General features: G+C 34.0%; 1 protein-coding gene across 2 annotated transcripts in view; it reads right to left on the bottom strand.

Moving 5' to 3' along the window:
• The window catches only part of LOC117122536 (MAM and LDL-receptor class A domain-containing protein 1-like), a 114,460-nt gene that overhangs the window by 44,603 nt on the left and 53,561 nt on the right, over positions 1-16,296 (bottom strand). For both annotated transcript variants that reach the window (XM_033268129.1, XM_033268130.1), the window contains exons 12-15: positions 15,692-15,838; positions 15,177-15,524; positions 6,514-6,621; positions 40-186 (exon numbers count right to left, since the gene is read on the bottom strand). In XM_033268129.1, coding sequence (XP_033124020.1) covers positions 40-186; positions 6,514-6,621; positions 15,177-15,524; positions 15,692-15,838 — 750 coding nt within the window. The remainder of the gene's footprint in view (positions 1-39; positions 187-6,513; positions 6,622-15,176; positions 15,525-15,691; positions 15,839-16,296) is intronic.

Raw genomic sequence — 16,296 nt, 5'->3', positions numbered from 1 at the left:
TATTTTAATAAATATAATTTCATATCAGCTTTTTATTACCTTGTGATGTTCCGTATGTGTGGTCATACTTAGGGCCAGTACGAGATGAAGGTGTTGATCCAGATGTTCTTATCCAATCAAAATCATCGGTTTTATCTTGTACGAAGTAACAGATGTATTGATCTTCAAAATCACATTGTGTTTGCGCTAAAAAAAACCACAATAATTAACCGAATGGAATCAAATTTGTCGAATTAACGTAAAACCAAAGTACAATAATCCCTAACTTTGATAGAAAAACATATGCTACACTTTTCTCTAAATAAAGTCTTTGACATTGAGTTCCCCTCATATATCTACATAATTGTGTATAAACATTTTCAATAATAATAAAACAAAACCATTTACACTCAAAATCTCAATTGCATGAAGTCAAACCAACCTCCACAATGACGAAGTTAATCGTAAACTACAAAAGCATCTTTGATTTTACCACTAAATACAGTATTTTCGTAACATTATTGTTTACTTTTTGCAATCTTTCATTCGAACCAAAACATATTTCTGAATAACCTAGATTTACAATTTCAAATGTAGGTTCTTTCTTTTTATCCCATTCTACCATATCAGGAGCAAACCATCTTCAGGTTTACCATGAAAGGGTCCACTAGTCGCCTTGAATCACAAGGCTACTAGAACTCATGAAGTGCAGTAATCGTTATGTTCATTGTTCCTATAATTGATTTTATTGATAAGCAGGTTTTCACAATTTTGGTAAATATGTTGGTTATCGATTCATATTTATAGTTCACTTATGGTGATAATTCTTAGTTGTGGGGCCCATTGTTAGTTTAAGAATTTACCAGTCATTTTGAGCTATGTATGGGCAAGGTTTAGGGCTACTTCAGGCAGTCCACCTTATAATTGAAGTGGTTTTATTCAAGTGTGTGTTATTAGCAGTATTTGAGAAAGGGAAAGAAAGCTATTTGTTTCCTACTTCAGAGATTGTGTGCAATTAACTAATAATTTATTATATGCCAAGTCTATAACGTTAATAAGTTGTTTGTCTTCGTACTTTCACAATAATATTGCAGGAATTAACGCTTCACATGAGGGCTATTTTGATATTACTAGGACTATGAAGAAGATGAATAAGACGCCTAAATAATGTGACCGCAGCGTTGAAGCAGGAGTTAGTGAGCTCATCATCAACCATGGTTGCAGACATGAAGGATGATATGCGAGAGGTTCAAGAATTTCTTCTTGCTCCAGAGGGAGTCAGGAATTAAGATAGTGATCATACAGAGGATGATTTTCTAGCCGCTCAATCAGCTCAAAATATCGACGAGTATGCAGATGGACGGGACAAAATGTCTGATCTAGACCAATTTAGTACTTTCTTTAACTTGGCCGCAGAATTTAGCATTGCACAACGGGACAGGCCATCGTTTGGAAACTGCTTGCTATTGTTTAGGACCTCATTAGAGGAAAACTCCCAAAGAAGTTGGCGGAACGTATTGGTAAACATTCAAGGCTGCAGAGTTGTGAAAGCTTGTTAGCGCCCAAAGTAAATCGGGCTATCTGGGGTCAATTGAAGCCGGAATCTAAGATGGTTGGTTTCTGCATTGGATGAAAGGACAGAGCGCTATGCGAGTTTTCGAAAGGGCATACCAGGAGTCGTCAGGTGGGTTGAGGACCACTCGTACTCATGCACTCGTTCTTTCGTTGACAGCTAACTGTGTGAGTATAGAATCTAAAGTGACACGAATTAAGGACGTAGTCTAGGATACCACCCATCCATCGGGTCAGTTGTTATGGTAGTGGTGGAAGTCGTCATTCTAGGTTGAATGTAGGTAAGAATGGCCCCGGAAAAAATGGCCCCAGAAAAAATGGCCCCGGAAAATATGGCCCCGGTAAAAATGGCCCCATATGACAGGTAGGTAAAAATGGCCCAAATGAAAAATTCGGTAATAGAAATGATATATTTTTATTTTAATCTTCAAATATTTAAATACTGTATATTTAGTTATGTAATCAGAAACTACAGTTCCATCTTATTTTACGGGAACCTTAATTTGTTTATTTGATATTCATTTGTTTTATGAAATGACAATAATAATAATAATAATAATAATAATAATAATAATAATAATAATAATAATAATAATAATAATAATAATAATAATAATAATAATAATAATATTGGCAATAAATTGTTACAATACTGTAACTTACAAAGCAACTTTTAAAAAATAGTAACATTGCATGCGTTAAAAAAGATGCTGTTAAATTAGTATTAGAAACTTGTTAGTAGGAATACATATATACAGTACAGTAAAATGTACAATAGTCAGCGAGTTCGTCAAACAAGGTATAAAAAAGTCTCGCCTTGGTTAGCATCTTTTTAAAGAAAATCATTAATTTCATTAAAAAAAACACAAGTTACTGATTGATTAAATAATTCTATTTTAAATAAGAAATTATTATGCACAGTAAAGGTAACACAGGACAACATTTAAAAGATCATTATATTAGTGCTACTGAAACTATTAATTATTTCAAGGTTTTATCTAAGTACAAATCCAAGTTTGATTGCTTAATTAAATAAATGCTTTGGATCAAAGAACTGAAACCTACACTTAACAAACAAACTGATTCAGTCAAAGCCAAACTGTTTATCTAGTTAATCTGCTAAGAAGGGCTAATTATTACTTAGCTCCACTGCGGCTCCCCACAGTAGGCCCTATTGATATGTAAATTAATTACTTACTTCCTGTCACTGCTTGGTATTTTTGTTTTCAGTTTTTTCAATTTACTTGATCTTGAGAATGGTTCCATGATGGACCCGAAACGTCGATCTTTCTTGTCATTAAATTTTGTTTTGAGATTACGTTCTTAATTGATTTAATAAATAAAAGCCACAAATAATAATTTGATTTACTAAATTTCATTATGTCAAAATAGTTTTGCTTTAACATAGATTAAAAATATGTTACGCCTTACTTATTTTTAATCTATGGTCTTTTTAATTAATTTTCTTTTTTTTTATTGGCAATTCCGTCGTGCAGAATAAATTTATCAAAACCCATTAGGTTTACAGTAATATGAAAAAAAAAAATTAATTTATACAGAAATAGTATCTAAAATGATCTCAGTTTCCAAAGTTAAAGCAAAAGATCTAATCTAAACACACAATATTAGGCAGGATGTATTTGTTTGGAAAAGAACCCACTCTTTTGTGAAATTAAGAGGTTTATACGTGAACATTGTAAATTTAGAAATAAGTTTTATTTTTTCCTTTGAACTGAGATCAATATGTGATTTTTTTAAATTTCTTTAAAAGCATTTGTTTTTTAACAATTACAGCAGATGCAAATAATGTTCAGAGAGAAAATCGAAAAACAATGGCCATTGAATAACATTTTTTGATAGTAGAAATAAAAGTTTTAAAAACGTTATTTCACTAACAAAGTAGAGGAATGACATAGAGTATACAGTACTTCAACTACCAAAATATGCAACTCATAGATAACCACAAACTTCGCTTTTGTTAAATGTCAAATGAATTAACTTTACATGTTTCAAACAATGCAATTAAACAGTAGTTAAAGCATGTGGATCAATTGTGTGTTTGAATCACAAGTTCATGTATGGGAAAGGGAGAGGCTTACTTTCTCGCAAACTTAGCAATAAATTGTCTGCTTAGAGTTTATTCAAAGAAGTATTGCTTTTAGTAAACTGAATAATTAGGAATACATTTATTTAAGCAACTAATTTAGTTGCATACTTGGTTTTCACTCATCACTATCTAAATCCAAGTGCCTACTACTGGCTTAGAATTATATATAGTTATGTATGGTAATTAAGCTAAAAATGGCGTGTGATTGTGAGGGTAGGGTGATTATGGTAGGATTAAGTAGTATTGCTAAATCCCACAAACCTCCCAAAACACACTGTACAAAATCAAACAATTCAATTGTGATTGATTGACTTGGTATATCAATAAGAAAATTAAATACATTCATAACTATTTTTTGGTTAAAATTTAGATTTTTTTAATGAAAAAATGCTTGCAAATACACCACAAACCTCAAAACACACTGCAAACCCCATCTAAACAAAATGATTGTAGAACTCTCTTTTTCTTAAAAAATAATAATAATTTGATGTTCATACTAACCCACTGTTTGTGGGGTTTACCAATACACAGATTGAATTTCTGGAAAATTGTGATTCCGCTTCCGTGAAATCGGCCACAAGTAAATTATTTTAGTATTAATAAATGCATGATTTATGTTGATGTATTGATTATGTTGTTGCTATTTTTTAACATGTAAATGGGAAAAAAAATAAAAAGCGTAATTCATGTCTTTTTATTTATCTTTGAATATTTTATCATTGAATATTAATTCTTGCAAAAAGTAAAATGTAAATGGCAATTTCTTTGATGTTAGATTCCTTTTAAAAACTAAATTATTTAAGATAAAAAAATGCATATATTTAATACAGAATTTGATTATTGGGGCCATTTTTACCTACCTGTTATATGGGGCCATTTTTACCGGGGCCATTTTTGCCGGGGCCATATTTTCCGGGGCCATTTTTTCCGGGGCCATTTTTTCCGGGGCCATTCTTACCGTACAACTCTAGGTTAGCCAAATTAGCCACGAAAGGAAAGAAAAGCCGAGATTAGAAGAGGTCAGTTATATGAGTAGGATTAACAGTTTAATTGATCATGGTCAAAATCCTTTTGTGTATCGAGTCAATTGGGTTGTTATATCGATAAAAAGAAATTACTTCGTATCCTTTAATTTTCATGTGTTCGTAATTGTACAATTGAGTTTGATTCTGTACCTTTTAATCGCCATCCCGAGGCAAAGTTTTCACTCGCTGTGAGCAGCAGACCATTGACTATGAGCTAGTATACCTTAAGATCAAACACAATATTGCGCGCTTTGCGGGCCGCAGAACCTGAATTTATTTCCCCTATTTTTATTTGTTGATTGAAAACTGGAACCGGGCAAGTATACCGGATAATGTTTTAACCTTTCAATATAATGGTTCAATTACCACCGGCACTTTAGGTTGAATACATTAGAGTTAGCAATTAAGTTAATTAATTCAACCTTCTTATTTCATGACGTTCATCGACCGTCGGGATGCGTATTTCTCAGTGACAATTATTGCAGCTGTTCCTTAAGTTTATTTAGACTCTCAAGTAGTCCGCGTATTTTTAATAATGGACACTCTTGCCTTGGGTATATTGATGCTGCGTTGATCCGTATAATAGTATTAGTACACAATGAATAAGTGATCTTGACACATCAATGAACATTTAACAGCTTTATTTATTACTGTCTGCACTCCATGTTATATGTGTGCCGTTACTATGCTATTCTATTATGTAGGGAGCGCTCAAGGTATCATTATATATCACTACACCTTCCCTCTTCACAAATGTTGTGGAATGTTTCTTTAAGATATGAAATGTAATGTACAACAGTATTTCTTATTGATTTATATTTTACGGGGTTGCTGAATTTTGTTTCACGAGATCTTTTATATCTTGTGTTCACTTTTGCTCAAAATTTCAATAGTAACGCAGAAGTTGCTGCGCTGCTGATAAGGTTGAATTACCAACTAAACAAGCCTTACATGTAGAGTTAAATTTGATGAAAATTCTACCAGTTAAGCAGCAGCACTTTTGTTTAGGGGTGAACATGCCCTCCCTGTCCTTTTGCACCCACCCTTAATTTGGTTTTATGCGATGGAATCATGCACTTATGCGATGGATTCATGCATTTATTATTATTATTATTATTATTATTATTATTATTATTATTATTATTATTATTTACTTTTTGTCTTTTCGGGGTCAAATTGAGACAAGCTTTGCTTCTATTTTTGGTCCTAATTAATTAATTTTGATGTTGTCCACTTTATTTATCAATTTATCTAGGCCTATTTTGATTAATTAACTGATAAAATGTTAATTGAATTGAAATTGAATTAAATTGAAATTGATATGAAATCTGCTTCACCGTGACTAGTGCGCCTTCTCATGATAAACCCGTGCCGCTGCTGATCTGGAAGATTTGTCATCAAACTTCACCTTCCAAGTAAACTCGTTTAATATCTAATTTTTCAAATGCTTCAAGTTAAGATAATTTAAATACACTCGTCTCTGAATACAATAATGTATATTAAAATATTATTTTTTAACGTTAGCTGGCCAAAGTTTTTGACATGTGTTAAAGTAAATAAACCATGTCCTTAATAATGCAAAATCATCTGCGTAAAGTTAAAATAATTGAATAACATATATGCTTTCAGAATGTTGTCTCTATCGTATATTAAACTTGATATCATTATTAAATACTATATTGATGTTTAACTAATTCATATATAGGCCTACTGTCCAATATTTTCTGATGGAACTTAGGTTGTACATAGTTTTTAAATATATTTGCACTCTAGTCTTACTATTATATAAAGCTCAATATGTAATCCATATTTATGACGGTAAAAACTTACTTATATTGCATGTTGGTCCAAAAAAACCAGACAAACACTGACAGTTCTCGATACCGTAATCCGAGATGACACAGACTCCGCCGTTGAAGCATTCGATATTGCACGTTTCTTCAAAGAGAAAAAAATAATTATAACTTAACGAAATACTATTTTCGAATGTCAGGTTGGCTGCGTAGCACCGTAAACACAATATAAAGAAATAATTAGAATTTTAGCATTTTTAGTTTTAAGTTTTGTTTACTTCGTATTATATATTTTATTTACTTTTAATTGAATAATGGTCACTCAGGGGATTGACATGACTATTGAGGCATCATTGCATATAATAGGCCTACTTTGATGAGGGTGGGTATTTGATGGGGGTGAGGTGCTTGTCAAATGCTTGAGTGACGGTTACTCAATTTATTCTTTGTTTTCTTTAGTGTATTGTATTCTGTTTGAAGTATTATTTTTTTGGACGCATATTTATCATGTGAATTGTGCCACTGTTTCTAAAGTGTAGTTTCCCAATAAATTATTAAATTATTATTAGGTAATAACAGTGCTCGAATAGGATCAAAATATATATAGATGTAGTAGTGTGTATTTTTTGTGTATATTAAGCCTTTGAATTTTATTATTTGATTAATTTATTTTGCTATTCTTTTAAATTTCCCTTTAGATTAATAAGTAATACAGTTGCAGGATAGGTCATTAACCTGAGCTGCATTCCATTTTCTATAGTCAACAGTACTACTATTCTTGGTAGATTGTTCCCCCTGGATTTAGTCAGAGCGTTGTACATTCCTGTGGTCCTGTAAGGGAAGTGTCCTGTCCACCTAAACTTGATTGATGACCGGAACCAAGATAGGGAATGGAAAGTGACTTTGGGGTGTTAACCAATACTAGGAACCAATAAGAATTAAATTTCTCATGATTAATAAAAATAATAAACCAATGAAATACGTTAAGACACGAACAAGGAGGAGTCATATCCTTCTTTAAAACACTGAACAATTTGATAGAGAGCAGCAGTTGAGAGGAGTGGAAAAAGAAATCCAGTCCAGCGAGAGGAGAGCGGTACCTCAGCCCGACGGCCGTGGCTCTGGCCATTTTCCATCAGAGTACTGTACCAACATAATTCTACACTAACTTAGATGGGGCAAAGTCTACACCGTTCAGCTCTGATCGAACTGACTCTAAATGGAGATCGCTTTTCCTTCGTTATGTTTTGCATACCATCGAACACTATTAATATTATTGGACAGTTGTTGAATGGACTGCCTATCGTGTTTTATCTTCAAGTTGTTCTCACGTGAGTAGTTGTTAGGTTAGTTTAAGTTCCCGTTTAAACCCCCCCCCCCCATTGTAATCCCCCTTTATCTAATAAATACTATAGTTGTGTTAACATAGAAAGGATTTTGTAGTTTTCATTTCTGGTTGCATAAGCCTACTGACTGAGCAGCGCGTAACTGGAATCCGAGCCCCCACGATGAATTATTAAGTGACTGTTCGCTTACTATCAAGTAGGGGTAAACACCCGCTACTTATATATATATATCGAAAATGAACTATGGAACGTGTCGCAAATATTACCAGCAGAGTGCTCATTTGTAAACAAGCGGATATAAATAGATAAATAATTGAATTATCTAATATGGCAATCTACGACCTATATTCTCTCACACTGCATAACGTTCTTATATTCGCGCAAACAAGCTAATTACTTTGACCCCGGAAAGATGCTTGTATCTGATTGGCTTCCACACACAAAAGAGGTCACAGCTTAATAGCGACCCACTTGTAAGCGGCTGTTCACATGGATCGAGAGCGAGCTGCATCGAGAGTCGATCGAGAGCAGCTTTTCGTGGGTTACCCACGAACAAAATCTAGTTTTTTGTTGACATTTAAACTATACCTGATATGCTTTGCATGTAAAAATATATTCTAATCGAAAGTATACCTAACTGGTCGATAACATGCCAGAATCCAGACATAAGGGTTTAACCCCCCCCCCCAGTTTTGGTATTTTTAGGCTAAAAATATTGATTTGTTGACATTTAAATTAAAACTAATATGCTCATGTAAAAATATATTTTAACCGATATCATACCTCACTGATCAATAATGTGTCAGAATCTGACATAACAGTCTTAAAGAATCCCAATTGTTCCTATGTTTGAGTTTAAACGACGATTTTTGGTAACAAAATAGATTTTTTGACATTTATACTGATATGCTCTGTGATACGAGATACGAGAAGCTTTATTGCAATTTTTTATCATCAAAAATTGAAGTTGAAAATACATTTTAACCAATACAGTATTATACTTGATGGCCAATCAGAATCTTATGAAGGCATTGGTAACAAATTGAGATTTCTCTACATATAAAACTATAATTGCAGTTCTTGGTATGTAAAAAAGTCATTTTAACCAATATATTACTTTACTAGTCAATAACATATCAGATTCAGAATCTTACGAAAAGGTTTTTAAAAAATTCAAATTTTGGCAATTTTTTTTGTTAAAAAACTTATTTTTTGGTATGAGAATATAGAGTTTTGTTGAGATTTAAACTATATCCTGATATGCTATGTACATGTTATATATTATATCTCACTGATTAGTAATAGTGTCAGAATATGACAGACGGTTTAAAAAAAAATGTTTCAATCAATCAAAAATTTCACCTGGGCTAAATACAGTTCATTTTTTTGGTAAAAATAGAGGTTTGGGCTTCGTTTTTCTATAGTAGTTAGACGCTTTCATAAAGCTATAGATAATGATCGCCCGATTTTGAACGTTACTGGGCTCACCCATAATCTATAAAGGCCTATAAGGATTTCTTCGTGTGACAGTTTCAACGGGGGTGGGGATGCGTTTTGCTAGCAACATGGTCTTTAGTCTGCATGCCACCTATGGCCCCTGATGGATAAATGGCAGTGCCCTTGGTGGTAGTTTTGGGGCAAAGCCTATAGAGGATTTCTGAAACCCATAATTTAATAATTATGCTATTTAAATTTGCATTAATTGTGGGGTTCTTGGGGACATGAAGAAGTAACGTTTCATGTCCTGACACCTGTACATCTGTATGCCTAGAAGTAACATTGTTAATATGAAAAAAATCGCAAAATAACAAATTCGTACAACGTGCAGTTATTAAATATTAACAGTTAGAAGAGATGGCAAATAAAATGCATACTACAGCATTTGGCAATAACAATAGTGAAAATGGGTTTTAAAAAGTGAACCTTTAGAAATTTGAGGGTACAGCATTGGGGGTTTGTGCACAAAAGGTACAACAATAGAGTTTTGAGAGCTAAACAGTATAATGGATTTCTGAAACCAATAATTTGTAAAATATTCTACTTAAATTTTTATTCATTGGGGGACCTCTGAAGAAGCGTTTTATGTCCTTTACATCTGTATACCTCTGCAGTAGCGATAGCACATCACTTCTGTCACTATAGGATCAATAATTTGTGCAAATATCTTGAGGAAAGTACTGCATGTCCAAGTGCCCTACCCCTTTTCCGTAATTTTACAGAGCGTGATATACCACATTTATTGGAAAAGGAAGAGTAATTGGCGAACATCCATATAAGCAATTCGATTCCCGTCTCCTGACATTTTAGCGACTCACTAATAGCGACTCACTATCCTTTAGTATGCAGGACCAGTAGGCCTGCACCAGTATTTATAATTAAGGTCCACCGAGAGGTGTTCTCTCAGAATAGCAATTACCTTGCGCATCCACCCATGTGTTGACCAATCAGTTGACAAATATAATTATAATTATTGTGCCATTAAATGTATTTATAGTGATATTATTTTTTAGTTCCTTGAACTACTAAGTATATATAAAATCAACATAATACATCGGGGATATTTCACCCCTCTCCATCGGACCCCGGTAAGTGAGCCGGTTGAACCAGCGCCGATACTACAGCTAAAGGTTACGGCGCCCCTGACTTAACCGCTCGGCCAACCAACTCGCCTCTTATTGTTTTCATTCTTATTTGCTTATTTGTGACAAATGAATGACAATATATTTATATACCTGTTTGTAAAAGTAGACCTTTGTACTATAATAGTCTTCAAAACATGAATATTTCAACCCGTCCTCGGGTCTTCTTCAGCATGTGTGAGAAACAAAATATAAGTTGGCTATTACAATAATTATGATAAAAAGTAAAGTATAATATGATTGGTCGACATTTTAATAGAATACAATAAATATGGTGATTAGACAAAAAAAACTAAGGGGCGGAGTAACAATAGAAATAATTAACAGGTAATTTAATTGGGAACTGTAATAATAATGAGGCTAATATCAGTGTGGGAATACCGATCTCAGTCGGTAATAACAATGATGGAAATAAACACTGACATAGAATAAAGGAACCGCTCAGATTAAACCCCCTTCAACATGATAAATAGCAAATAAGCAAAAACATGCTAACAAGCCGCCAAATTAAATAACAAAGAGCCAGAAAGGCGGAAATACAAAACTCTTATTTGATAAAGAGAAATACAGAAATATATATAATATATATATATATATATATGTATGTATATATATATATATATATATATATAGGCCTATATAATGACTGAATAAAAAGGCATACTAAACAATAATAGGCAATCAAAAAAATACAGATGTGATAGAAAATATATAAGTCAATGGGTCTATACGTTAAAATAAAAAAATAATATAGGCAATATAATGATAATGAAAATAATAATAATAATAATAATAATAATAATAATAATAAATAATAATAATAATAATAATAATAATAATAATAATAATAATAATAATAATAATAATAATAATAATGATAATGGTCATAATAATTACTAAAAAGGATTAAGAATAAGGAAAATTATAGTCACTGATCATATCGAGGTCCTTGTTAAGTCCGAATATGTGGGTTTTGTGTTTGGTTATGTGTCTGAGTTCAGATATGCGTCTTTTATTAAGGGATGGGAAATTACTGGCAATGAGAGTTTATAGAATGGCCGGGGGAGTTGAAGTGGTCGGCTACAGGGAAACTCTTACAATGATTGCGGATGGATTGTTTGTGGTTGTTGAATCTGAGTCTGAATTTGGTGCCAGTCTCACCAATGTACGATCCTTTGTCGCAAATGTCACAAGTGATGAGATAAATCACGTTGGATGCATCGCAGGTAAATGGGTGGGGGGAGGGGCGTATAAGGAGGTTAGAATGGGGGAGTTTGATGAGAGGATTAGTATTAAGGCATTTGCAATTGAGGCATCGGGATTTATTGCACTTAATATTGCCAGGTGACAGTGGTAGGGAGGTTATGCGTGACGAATTCAAAAAAGAGATTTAAGATTCGGAGGTTGTCGATTGGCGAGACTGCTCCATAGTGAATTGGCACCTAATGGCACCTAATTACGCCAACATTTTCATGTCTGTTCTTGAAACCGATCTTCTTTCCTCGTTCCCCCTTACACCCCTATTCTATTGTAGATACATCGATGATATTTTTATGATTTAGCAACACGGAGTTCAAAACCTTGAGCGCTTCAAGAGTCACGCTAACAACTTTCACCCACACGTTAAATTCACTATGGAGCAGTCCCAATCTTCTCTCCCCTTTTTAGATGTTTTAGTTTCTCTTTCTAACCACCGCATCTCAACCTCCCTTTACACTAAACCTACTGACAGCCATTCTTTTCTCAATTTCGACAGTGCCCATCCTCAAGTCCGTAGCCAGAAATTAAAGAGGGGGGTTCTTTTTTAGATAAAAGGGCACTTACGAGCGAAGCAAGCACACCAGGCTGGGAGACAGGGGGCGCCTAGGGCCCCTGGTGGGGTCCAGGGGCCAAGCCCTGCGGAAGCTACAGCATTCTTTACATATACACACCTTATTTAATTGCTCTAATATACACCCATCAGCAACAACAAAAAGAGCAAATTATTTTAGTTACTGGCAAAATGACATGATCCTGGTATGGTACAAATCTCCAAATTGTCATCAGAAATAGTAAATTTGCCTCCTTTTGGGTGTTGTTTTGTACCAACTAATTTTCACATTAACAGAAGAAAAACAGGAAACAAAGAGCACTGAGACAAATTTTCTCTTTAGTTCTTTTCATTACAATTACCGGACACCATCCTGGTATTTTCAGTGAAGGTGTCATAAATGTACTTTTAATTACAGAAAAAAAGCCAAACTGCCTTGGTATTCATTTACATATACATATTTGCAGCCACAAAAATAAATAATTATGTTCAATACAAAAAAGAGGAAAATATAACATACAAACATTTTTGAACCAGTCCCTGTTTTCTTTCGTGACAATAAAGTAATTTAGTGATATTGAATCTACTGGTTCGATTTCCTATTATTTACATGTGTATTGGTATAATTCACTTATGTATTTAGAGCCATAAACATTAATAATTGTGTTACAAAAAAAGGAAAGAAAAATATAACATACAAAAAATGTTGAACCAGTCACTGTATTCCTTGATGACAAAGTAATTTAGTGAAAATCGTTAGTGTTGCGTTCGAATCGGTGATTGCCTAGACGTGACGCGAAAGTTTTTTTTTTTATCTTCTACATAAAAATAAATACAACCTAGTAGCAGCCAGGAGACCTACGTTGGCCTATACATCGGCTGAATAAGCTAGCGGAATGGGGATGTAAAATGTCTTAGAATGCGTTTCGTGCTTTGTGAAAACTCATTTTCACGCAGCTGTTTAGCTAACAATATACAAATGTTACATGAACACCTGGGAAGGAAAGTGCAGGATCACGTTCTGTTGCCTAGCATGTCTGTACTGTAGCGTGGGCGGGGGGTAAGCATAAGTTGTTTAGCCAAAAATATGCAAATGTTACATGAAAACCTTGGAAGAATGGCACATCATGTTCTGTTGCCTAGCTGACTGATGTACTGTGTAGCGGGGGACGGTGAGGCTATTTATTAGTAAGACTAGGCCTATAGGTAGACAGCGCAATTATATGTGATAGGAAGTACACTTTCGAGAGAAAAAAAAAATTAAAATAAGAAAAACAAATTAACTAAGAATAATTCAGTTGCAGATGTAGCTTGTTTAAGCATTATGCAATGCTAACAATGCCGCTCTTGTAGACCTAGCTAGGCAAGGCATCCATGTGCAAAGAAGTGGTATTTATCCATGAAAAAAAGTACGGCGGGAAAGTTTGCTTTACCAGGAAAAGGTGACGTAATCTTATGACGTATGCATGTTAACTATATTTTGGGTGTGACGTCACCAAAAAATGAAAAGTTTCTATTATAACAAAAATGTTAATAACTCCATAATATTCCATAATAAGCAATTCGTAGAACTCCGCATAGTACACACTATAGGAAAATTATATACGAAGGTTATATTTAATGGTTGAAAAAATTTTTGAATGCATTAAATCTGACCTAAGTATAATAATTTTCCGCTAGTGTACGATGCATGCTCTACTAATTGCTTTATTAGTCAATCGCTGTCTTTTAATGTTAGTTTTTATAACCAACTGTGTTGTACCATATGTTGCTATAGTAATACGATTAGTATATATTACTGTGTGCGTATTTATATTTTGTGCCTATGCTGATTTGTGCTCCTGCAATTAGGCCTATGTGTTAACTACACATCAGCAGTACTGTACGAATACGATGAATAACTATTTTTTTTCGAATACGATGAATAACTTTTTTTTTTTTTTTTTTTTTTTGTAATTTGTATTCTGTTAGAAGAACTTGTTTTACAATTGTTCACATTCGTCAAAGAAATAAACATTTTTCAAACCATTCGAGAGAGAATACAGTCACTGTCACTTACTTTTTGGTCGGTGCAGACAGGTAAAAATCTTGGGATGATTTGATAACTACGCTAGGCTATACGGCCTAGGCTAGTAGAGGAGGCCCCGGCGGCCTGCTGCATGGCCGTAAGCCTACAAGCCAGGTTCTAATTAACTTTGTTTTACGAAAGTAGTTTTCAATTACAATTCAATCTTTATCGCGGAGCGCGGATATCTTCGCGGTGACGAAAGAATTAGGAATATTTTTTTGCACACGAACCTAAAAAAAATCAAGTCAAACGTCCACTAATTGAAAAATTAGTGAACGGTGGGGAATATGCAAATAACATTGGTTGCAGTGATGACGTGACGATTGACTTATACAAATACTTTGACTTATACAAATTACAGCTCCCATTGACGTTTCAGTCGAGAAATACGGGTAACTGAAGTTTTTCTCGCAAATCTGACTACAAACCAAATCTAAATTTCACGTTCCATTTCTGATTTTGCCCGACGTGAGAAATATTAAACATGTTTAATATTCTACGACGCGACTGCCCCCTACGCACATCGCGTCTGCTGCGTCGTACGACGCTGTCTGAGTTGGCCTTAACTGGATGGTAACGGGTCTATAGACGAAACCGGCTAGGTGCCAACATGATGGGTGGCAGCGGACATTGGATGGGTGGCGTAGGACCTCCGATTGTAAGGGGTGATGTGGTAAAAAAGACGGTACCACAACATGCCTAGGTGTTAAAATTCCGTATGGTAAAAGTCCGAATGGCGATGGGTGTATGACTGAAAAGGCCAAGACAAAATGCCCTGTGGCAAAAAGAATATTAACATTTGTATTTTAGTGATTTTATGATGAAGGTGTATTTTACCGTTTCTCAAACATATTCCATCGGTGATCTTGACATCATCTAAAGCAATGTCACTTGTGTAACTACTTCCTACAATTCCTTCAAACACTATCTGATAGGCACTGTTTGTTTCAACAAAGATTTTTCCAAGACGCCAAACATTTCCTTGGTCGTTTCTTATTGTCCACACAGGCTTTCCAACAGTACCTGCTGTATTTACTATGTACACACTTAATGTGTTAACTGTGGCCCCGTACATGTGATAGAACCACTCGACGCATGTGCCGTTCGTTGCAGGATATGACGTTGTCCAAAGGCGAGCGATGTCGTTGAGATTTTGAGGTGACGTTTCGATGTACATATAGAAACCTGTAAGCAAATAATGAAATAAATTTACTATTTCTGAGAAATTGTTTTTACATATATTTGAAATTATGCAAAATTTTTTATTTTGTTAGCAGTTTTTGCAATATTTTTAATATTAATTTTACAATTCCATTTAGATTATAAGTAATTTTTGTCAGCTGTTTTATTACCTTGTGATGTTCCGTATGTGTGGTCATACTCAGGACCCGTACGAAATGAGGGTGTTGATCCAGCTCTTCTTATCCAATCAAAATCATCATATTCATCTTGTACAAAGTAACAAATGTAGGGATCTTCGAAATTACATTGGTTTTGTACTAAAATAAATACAAAAGACCAAAATAATTGACATTGGTTGTAAAAGCATGAACACTAAACAACCAAAATGCAACAACCCGTAACTTTGGTAGGAAAAAGCATCTACACGTTCCTCTACCGGCAATATTAGGCGGTGAGTTGTTTCCAAATTCCTATTATATATCAGAAGAATTCCTATGTAAAATTATTTAATAATACAAACTAAAAATCATCTACTTTCCACATCGCTCTCGCATAAAGTCGAACCGGCATTCACAACCTAGTTCCAAATGTTAATGATTAACTACAAACTCATCTTGGATTTGTATTTATTTATTATTGCTTTACCTAATTAACTTTTTAAGAATTGCTTTATTGCTTTTGTAATTTCTCGTTCGAACCATAGACGAATGCTAAATACAATTTCAATTGAATTTATTTTTCTATATCGTTTGTCAGATGCTTTTATTTAATTAAT

This window comes from Anneissia japonica, unplaced genomic scaffold (genome assembly GCF_011630105.1).
Source record: "Anneissia japonica isolate Jap-2015-1 unplaced genomic scaffold, ASM1163010v1 scaffold1889_len2455224_cov183, whole genome shotgun sequence".
NCBI classification, from domain to species: domain Eukaryota; kingdom Metazoa; phylum Echinodermata; class Crinoidea; order Comatulida; family Comatulidae; genus Anneissia; species Anneissia japonica.
This window is presented reverse-complemented; position numbering and strand designations above follow the sequence as displayed.